Source organism: Acanthochromis polyacanthus, chromosome 6 (assembly GCF_021347895.1).
Source record: "Acanthochromis polyacanthus isolate Apoly-LR-REF ecotype Palm Island chromosome 6, KAUST_Apoly_ChrSc, whole genome shotgun sequence".
Lineage (NCBI taxonomy): Eukaryota > Metazoa > Chordata > Actinopteri > Pomacentridae > Acanthochromis > Acanthochromis polyacanthus.
The window spans coordinates 41,885,726-41,894,676 of NC_067118.1; the positions used below are offsets into that span (position 1 = coordinate 41,885,726).

The following is an 8,951-nucleotide window of genomic DNA, read 5'->3' on the forward strand; positions in this document are numbered from 1 at the left end:
CCATGTGAATATGGGGTACCAGGCATCCAGCTACAAGTCATTCGGTCCCAATACAACCAAAGTGACAGTTGTTGAGTCAAGGCAGTCAGCACCATGATATGTGCATTCTCATATTAGTCACAGATTGAATTAAAACTTAAAGTAAATGTGTAACATTGAAGGAAGGGGCTCTGTGTTGTTTAGCGTGACTGAGTAATTTACTCAAGCCGGATGTGTTAAGTTTGCTTACTCATGGTGATTGTTGTTGCAGCAGCACTTTAGGTGCTTTTGCATACTGATTTGTGAAAACTCCTCCAACCATTTACAGGTATACATTTATCACAACTCACGCATGGAAAAAAAAAAGAGGCTTGACCGTCACCAGTGTGTCATAACTTACTAAAGGCAAATCCCATTAGAGTTCACAACAGAGTGGCAGCAGGAAGCTGCAACAATGAAACACTTTGTAGCTTCTCTATGCCTGCTTGGATCTCTTCTACATGCCTTGACGAGCTGCACTGCTGCAACCTCAGAGTTTCAACTGGAAGGAGATTACTGGATTGGTGGACTTTTTGATATCCATCATGTCAGGAGACTTACTCGTCAAGCCAGACCAGAAGCCATTGACTGCTCCAGGTGAGTTTTCTAATAAATCTTTCCCAAAGCAAAGACAATAATTTACTTAGTAGAAAAACAATCTATTTTGTTTATTGCCACATGATTAAATTTGCTGTGGAAATTAAGTCTGACCTCAGTCTTTGTTCGTTAATCTTCTGTTGTAATTTCCATATCTGTACAGTGTTGTTTTAGCCTTTACAAATGATAATGCATGAAGCACTGAGACAAAACTGCTGCACTGAGAGTCCCTGTTTCCTGTCTTCTCATCCTCAGTCAACCCTTCAGCCTCTCAAATTATCGAAAGTTTCAGCTGATGAGATTCGCTGTAGAGCAGATCAATAACTCCACCACCCTCCTGCCGAATGTGTCCCTCGGCTACGACATATTTGACCACTGCTCAAATACGCAGAGCTTCTCAGGAATTCTGAAACTCATCTCAGTGAATAACTTGATCCAACCTTGGGGTGAAAATCCCAAGAATGTGTCCGGAATGATAGCAGTGGTTGGTCCTTTTACAAGCACCCACGCCCTGACCGTCGCCCCGCTCTTCATGGCGGATCTCATTCCAATGGTAAGTTCTTTCACTTATAAGATCTTAAAAACACTCAAATAGAATATATTTTATTGTCACTTGACACCATTGTTATTGTGAAGTGTCAGAAAAAAATTCTAAATTCGTCTGTTGATCTTTCAACAGGTCAACTACGGATCCACTAGTTCTGCTTTTTCAAAAAAGATGAAATACCCTTCTTTCATGCGGACAGTGTTCCCCAATCAAGACGTCATAGAAGTGATTGTTAGCTTGATTCAACGCTTCGAGTGGCGCTGGGTTGCTTTCCTATACAGTGACAATGATTTTGGAACTGATGGACTGGAATTGTTCATTAAGAGGATCAAGGACAGTAAGATCTGCCTGGCGTTCTCCAAAGGCCTTAACGACGACACAAATTACTCCCAAATGTTCAAACAGATAGAGGCACAGCAGATAAACGCAGTTATTGTTTTTTCTGAAGAACTGGTTGCTGCCTCTCTCATCGAGGCAGCAATACAACTGAATATCACCAACAAGGTGTGGATTGCAGGGGAAAGCTGGTCCTTAAGTAAAAGGCTTGCCCATTTAGAAGGAATCAAAAATATTGGAACTATTCTTGGGGTATCTCAGCCTGTGGTAACAATACCCGGTTTCAGGGACTTTATCTTTTCTACCAAGTCCCAGAGGCGTTGGGAAGACGTGGAGGAAAGTACGTTTTGCAATCAGGAGTGCAACTGCAGTCATTTGAATGCTGAGGATATTCTGAGTGAGAACCCAACGTACTCGTTTCCTGTTTATTCAGCCATATACGCCGTCGCTCACGCCTTACACAACACCTTACAATGTGGAGACGGCAAATGTAAGAAAAATACGACAGTGTACCCACACAAGGTAAGTACTGAAGGCCGGTCTGTATTTACATTTGCAGCATAGATTTTACTGTATTTTAAAGAGGCCGATTCAGTAAAGAAAAACTTTTAAAAAATACTTTAGTGCAGTTCAGCGGTGTCAAACTCATTCTAGCTCAGGTTCCACATTCAGTCCAGTTTGATCTCCAGTGGAATGGACCAGTAAAATCACAGCATAATAACCTATAAGTAACTACAATTCCTATTTTTTCATTTGTTTTTGTGCAAAAAAGTAAGCACTGAAAATGTTCACGCTTAATGAATTATCTTTAACAAAACATCCCGAACAACCTGAAATTAAACAAAGAAACAAAACATTTAGTCACAGGTATCTGGATCTGAACGATACAGTATTCTACTTTATGATCAAAATGACAAAAGTCAGACAAAAAAACAACAAAAACAAGACAAAATGTTACAAAAATGAGACCAAGAAATGAGACAAATGACATAAAACAAAAAAGAGACAAATAATTTGACAAAAAAGTTACAAAGTGACAAAAAATGAACAAACGACACAAGCGAGACCAAAAAAAATCCCCACAAAATTAGAGTTTCAAAGCAAAAAGCGGTCAACACAAGTGAGACAAAAAACAAACAAAACAGCAAATAAAGCGAAACACAAAATGACAAAAATTAAAGGTTGATGCTACAGGTACGGACCCGTACCCGTAGCATCTGTACTTGAGGTACGGACCCGTTAAGGTCACTGAAGAGCTGGCGATGGTTAACTACTATTTGCTGCACATTACAGGCAGTTTATATGAATGACTTTGACGGCGAACATTGTATAATTTAACCAAAAATACTCCTCTCACACTTTAGACATTGCAGCTTTTACGCTTTTAGACGCCGTGTATAAATTGTTTGAAGTCCAGTTCCTATTAATTAGTTTACCGCGTTCAGTGGTGGACGAACTCCATTGCAAATGTTCCCATTTAATTTCGGACGCTAATTTACAAGATAAAATTAAGGATGTCGAATATGAAACAAACACTCGTGAATGGTGAGGAGCAGCTCTTTAATTCGGCATGAATTAAAAAAAAACCACAAACTCGATTTACTGTGATATTGTGAGATTTGTTTGTGGTTATGTAACTTAGCCATTCAACAGAGTCCGCTAACATTAAAGTGACTGACGTGCAGTGTCTGTGTTGACAGACGTAGAAAATACGTCAGGGTTTTGTTTAGGTTGTTAATATGTAATAGTCTGTCGCTACTTTTGAAGGTAAAAAATACTTGTAGTTTGCTGGCTGTTAGTTCTGCCATTTGTTTTGTTTGCTGTTTGTGCTTTATTAGAACAGGGTCACGTGAATAAAAAGTTTTGCTATTTTTAATAGTAGTGCTGATTTCAACCCCCAAATCGCTGTCCGTGAAAAAGTCAGATAATGATATTTATAAGACATTATGCATGATAGAAAAGAGAACAGCAGATGACTGACATGACAGGCTCGGCACGCAGATTCACCTCGAATCACGGAAGCGCCTTCATCACTCGGATTAGGTTGATGCTACAGGTACGGACCCGTACCCGTAGCATCTGTACCAGAGGTACGGACCCGTTAAGGTCACTGAATAGCTTACCAGCCAATCACAAAGCACGTTCACCAGCCGACTCATTAATATTCATGTACGTCTCATTAATATTTATGATAAGGGAAAGTGCCGTATCCGTAGACCACAGGCTTCGGGTCCGTATCTGTAGACACTACCAAAATTGAAAAGTGAGACCAAAAGGAAACACAAAACGACAAAAACGAAAAACAAAACGACAAAAACATGAGACAAATGACAGAAGTCGGACAAAATAAGACCAAAAACAACAAAAACAAGACAAAATGTTATAATAATGAGACACAAAACGACAAAAGAACAATGAGCAATCTAGTATTTCACTTCATGATAAAAACAACTTGTCATGGTCTACAAATGATTTTACATTTATAGTTTTCCTAATTTACAATCTGCAGTTAAGGTCTTCTCTGTAATTTTTACACTTTGAGGGCCGGATTGGACCCTCTGGAGGACCACTTTTGGACCACGGGCCTCATGTTGGACACCCCTAGTATAGTTTGATTTTACTCAAATATGAGCCCACACATGACGCAGCATATTTCTGCCATCAGCAGCACATTTGTTGATCTACAATACCAGTGCACTCTCTACTTCAACTTCAGACATTGCACGGGCACTAAAATCAAGAAATTTCACAGAATGTGCATCTGTTTCATCTGCATATTACATTTTCATTTTTAACACAAAGCAGTAATGGCCGTTTACACTTGATGTGCTTTTAACAGGTTCTGGCGGAGCTGAAGAGGTCAAACTTTACGCTCTTGAACAGGAACATTCAGTTTGACGAGACCGGCGACATCATGTTCGGGGTCTACTCCATCGTGTTCTGGAATCACCATGGTAACGTGCAGGAGATCGGCTCCTATAAGTTCCACCCGTTCCATTTCTTTGTCAACGACACCAAAATCAAGTGGTTCACCAACGGAGAAGTAAGTAGTTAGCATATTTTGTTTCGTTTAGCTCTTCTACAGGGATGCGTGGCCTAATCACGCATCATCAAGACATATGTTTGCTAAATAAACGCCTTCCTTCCCCAGGTGCCGACTTCACTGTGTTCCCCAGAATGTTCCATAGGATATGTAAAAAAGCCAAATGGAATCCATGAATGCTGCTTCACCTGTGAAATCTGTCCAAATGGAACTTACATCAACAGCACAGGTAAATTACTACATATGAGATAAAGAAAGTGAACAAAAAAAATTGCTTCCATTGTTGGTTTAACATGAACTAATTGCAGATAGCAAGTTCATCTAGAGCCTAATGAATGAAGGATGGCTCTGTGATAAATTGTGCCTCCAGGCTTTAACAAAACAATCAACCAGTTTCTTGCTAATATTCAACAGATTCTTATTACTGCTTCCTCTGCAATACAAACAGCTAATTTTACAAGAACATCTAGATTGCAAACACTTCTTCCTCTCTACACAGAAAAGATCTTTCAGAAGTGACCCTTAACATATTCCATCTCTCATGTAAAACAGAGGATCCCTACAGCTGCATCAGCTGCAAGCTCACAGAATGGTCTGCAGAGGGAAGTACGTCCTGCAACCAGCGTCTGGTGGAGTTCATACCGTTTACAGACAGCGGGGCCATACTGATCATGCTGGGGGCCGGGGCCTTGGTGGGCCTCACTCTAGCTGTATCTGTTCTCTTTGCTGTTAACTACAACACGCCTGTTGTCAGATCTGCTGGGGGGCCGATGTGCTTCCTGATTCTAGGCTGCCTCAGTCTGTGCAGCATCAGTGTTTTCTTTTACTTTGGCCAGCCATCAGTTCCTTCTTGTGTCTTGAGGTATCTGCCATTTTTCTTGTTCTACACTGTTTGTCTCTCGTGTTTTGTGGTGCGCTCTTTTCAAATCGTGTGCATCTTCAAAATAGCCGCCAAGTTCCCCAAACTCCACAGCTGGTGGATGAAGTATCACGGACAGTGGCTGGTCATCACTGCGGCGTTTGTCACTCAGGCTCTCGCCCTTCTGATTGGCTTTTCTACTAGACCTCCAAAGCCTTACAACGAGACAGTGTGGTACCCAGAAAAAATCATACTCAGCTGTAAAATCAGTCTTGTAGAAACATATGGTTCTATAGTCTTACTGTCATCTTTGTGCTCCCTTTGCTTTATTTTCTCCTACATGGGAAAAGATCTCCCAAAAAACTACAACGAGGCCAAAGCAATCACCTTCTGCCTCCTGCTGCTGATCCTCACATGGATCATCTTTGCTACTGTCTACACGCTTTATCGAGGCAAATACATCCCAATCCTTAACGCCCTGGCTGTGCTCTCCAGTCTCTACTCCTTTCTGTTGTGGTATTTTTTCCCAAAATGCTACATTATTATATTTCAACCCCAGAAAAATACGCAGCAGTACTTCCAAGGTCTCATTCAGAACTACACCAAAACTATCAGCCAGTAGCTGCAGCTGCTAAACATGCATCTCTGTATGACATATATCACAACAACATACATGTATCACACTAACTGTCTGTACCTGAGCACACAGTAGCACTTTCTACTACCTGTTAATGCACCAAAAGACTATAGACTAATTTCGTTTCACATTTGCAATGACAAGAAAGAAATTATATTCTCTTCTACGTGCTGATGCGCTCTGAATACTTCTGAATAATTTCGCTTTTTAACATACATAGCATTAAATAGTCATCTCATTCCCCATTTGACATTACGGTTTAATTTCACAAATGTATTCTGGAATGTACTCCATAAAAAGCTTTTTTGAAGTGATCGGGGACAACATGTTCCTAAAGATGTCTGATATCTGCAGCTGTAAATGCAGTCCAGATTAAATAGGTTGTGTTTGTTTCTGCTGCTAATTTACTCAGATTGCATTAAAATGAGAATGTGTACTACCTATAGCGTTTTTTTTTAAAATGGCATTTAAGTCATTATTTTGGTTTATCTCAAGCAATTTTATGTCTCTTCTTAGCAGACTATTCTTTCTCCGCTGGTCAAGCAGTGAAATCATTCAAATTAAAAAATACATCATCATCATCATCATCATCATCATCATCATCATCCTTTACACCAAGTGGTGTGTAGGGCAGCAACAAAGTTCCTCCACTTCTGCTTGTCCTGGGCCAGCCTTGTCAATGAACTCCAAGAGTGCTGCATGGCCTCCATCTCAAAAATACATTTTGCATTAATTATTAAAAATATTTGCCCTTCTTTGAAGTCTTTGAAAGCTCTTATTTGTAATCTGTGACATATTGATAGCATTATCATTATTAGACAACTGTTTCATCATTGAACCGTCACTGCGTTTTGCATGTGCTGCATAATGTCAGTTTTCGTCTCAGTTGCTGCAACACTGATCTCACCACATGGTGGCGCCACTTCTCAGTGATGCTTCCTATAGACCAGACATCATTATAATCAGAACTTTACTGTCCCCTAATGTCAGAACACAAAACCAAAGCCTGTTGAACAGATTTTTTCCCCTTCAGTACTAACTTTAAGCCCCATTCTGCTTGTGGATATTATCCTTTATATAAACATGAGATTATTTGACTGAAAAATTGCATTGAAAATATTATTAATGCAACAAGTGTACCGATTTTAGAGCTACAGTTGGTGAATGCAGACTTTTGTGCAGATTATCACATAAATGCAAAGCTTAATATAACACTAATGTAATGGTGTTCTGGTTGTTTTTCCTTTGTCAGTTTTTCTGTCCTCTTATTGTGTGATTATCTTTGAGTCTACGGTTTCACTTTGTAACAGAAACAAATGACTATTTCTAAACATTCAGCTGTTTTATGTGGTTATATACATTTTGGGCCTGTTTTTTTCCTTATTCAGGAATAAAATAATTTCAAATATGTTCAATATAATGTTGATTATTATCATTTATTTATAATTTACTAGTTATTTATCATTGAACAAAACAGGAAACATCTGAGCAATAACACTTTAAAAAAGCAAATAAAGATATTTTCTGATTTACTGCAGTGTATAATGCTTCAAATGAATAAATAACCATTTTCAAAAATACTTTTGCGGTGGACTTTATTTACAGTTTAGGCCTGTTTTTGCCCCTTTCTTTTTAAGGGTTAACACGTAAAATTATAGTAAGATTTTTCTTTGATCTTACTCGTTATAATCTGTGATTTATTCCTTATTTTTTAGTTTTGTTTGGACTTTTTTGAGGCCTAAAATTTCCTGAGAGTGACGTTTAATTTGGAGGCATTTTAGACCTCTTTATCAGTGACATCTGACCTTAAAGTTGTTAGTTTCCATGTAGCTGCCTGCTCTTACTGTTTATTTGCTCACAGATTAATTGAAAACCTTTTCTGTTTCAGATTCAGTCCTTTTTTTGAATGCTACCCGCTTTCACCAACGCTGTTCTCACTCTGTGCCTCCATCCTGCCATCCCATAATAAGTTTATCTGTGACTTCACGTTCTTTTACTTCTCTTTTAACTTCCTCTGAGACGAACCCCAGGTCCTCTGGATGACAGGTTTACTTCGTGCTGTCAGTTTGGCTTCAGACACACGAGTGAAAGAGAAAAGCTGACCTGAGAGTCCATCTGAAGGTTTCACGCCGCGACGCCCCGTGGGTCTGTGGGTGCCCCGCGAAGTGCAACGGAAAGAGCGGTGCCGCAGGGGGTCTGCGCCAATTCCAGACGGTAAATTGCCACTTTGTTGCCGCTATTCAGCTTCCTGGCAGGGAAAAGGGGGAGGACGGACCGTGAAACTAGGAACGAATTGGTAAATGGTGCCACTTAGCATGGCATATGGCGCGTTTGGAGAGCTGAACGCTGACACCAACAAATTGACGATTTCATACCAATTTCAGCGTTATTGCCACACACGATGTCACGCAGAACTTTAGCACCTTGGTGCACTTTTGGTATATTTACCTGATACAAAAAATGAGTCTCATTAAAACCACAGGGAGATGAGCTGTTTAGAATGTGAATTAATCCAAATATTAAAACAATCTGTATCTAAATTCCCAAAAAGTACACCACAGCAACATTTCTGTAGTTTAGAAATGGCTTGTGGACCCTGGTTAGTTTTACCTTTAAAGACTTTGTGACTGTGTTTAGGTCAGTTGTGCTATGGGACACATATTTCTGGTTTACAAAATATGGAGCGAGGAGAATTGCAGGAACGCCCCGTGGCTTTTCACTTGTACCTTTCAATTTTCCACTTTGGTCAGATAAAGGGAGAACCCTGGGAAAAAAACTTGGCCAGCAATCGGGCCATCCTTTTCGTGCCCAAAGCAAAAACAAAACGCACTTTAAATGGAGGCCATTTGCGCTTGGTGGCCATATGGGATTTGCCTTAAAGTTGTCTTCTTTTCAATCTAAAGCCATACATCCC

At 39.8% G+C, this 8,951-nt stretch overlaps 1 protein-coding gene across 1 annotated transcript; it reads left to right on the forward strand.

Annotated features, from left to right (window-relative positions):
* Positions 1 to 433: 433 nt before the first annotated feature.
* On the forward strand, positions 434 to 6,022 carry LOC110954321 (taste receptor type 1 member 1). The gene is made up of 6 exons (XM_051949260.1): positions 434 to 615; positions 871 to 1,168; positions 1,295 to 2,020; positions 4,338 to 4,541; positions 4,650 to 4,770; positions 5,094 to 6,022. Exons 1-6 carry the CDS (start codon positions 434 to 436, stop codon positions 6,020 to 6,022), a joined length of 2,460 nt encoding a protein of 819 aa, XP_051805220.1.
* The last annotated feature ends 2,929 nt before the right edge of the window (positions 6,023 to 8,951 follow it).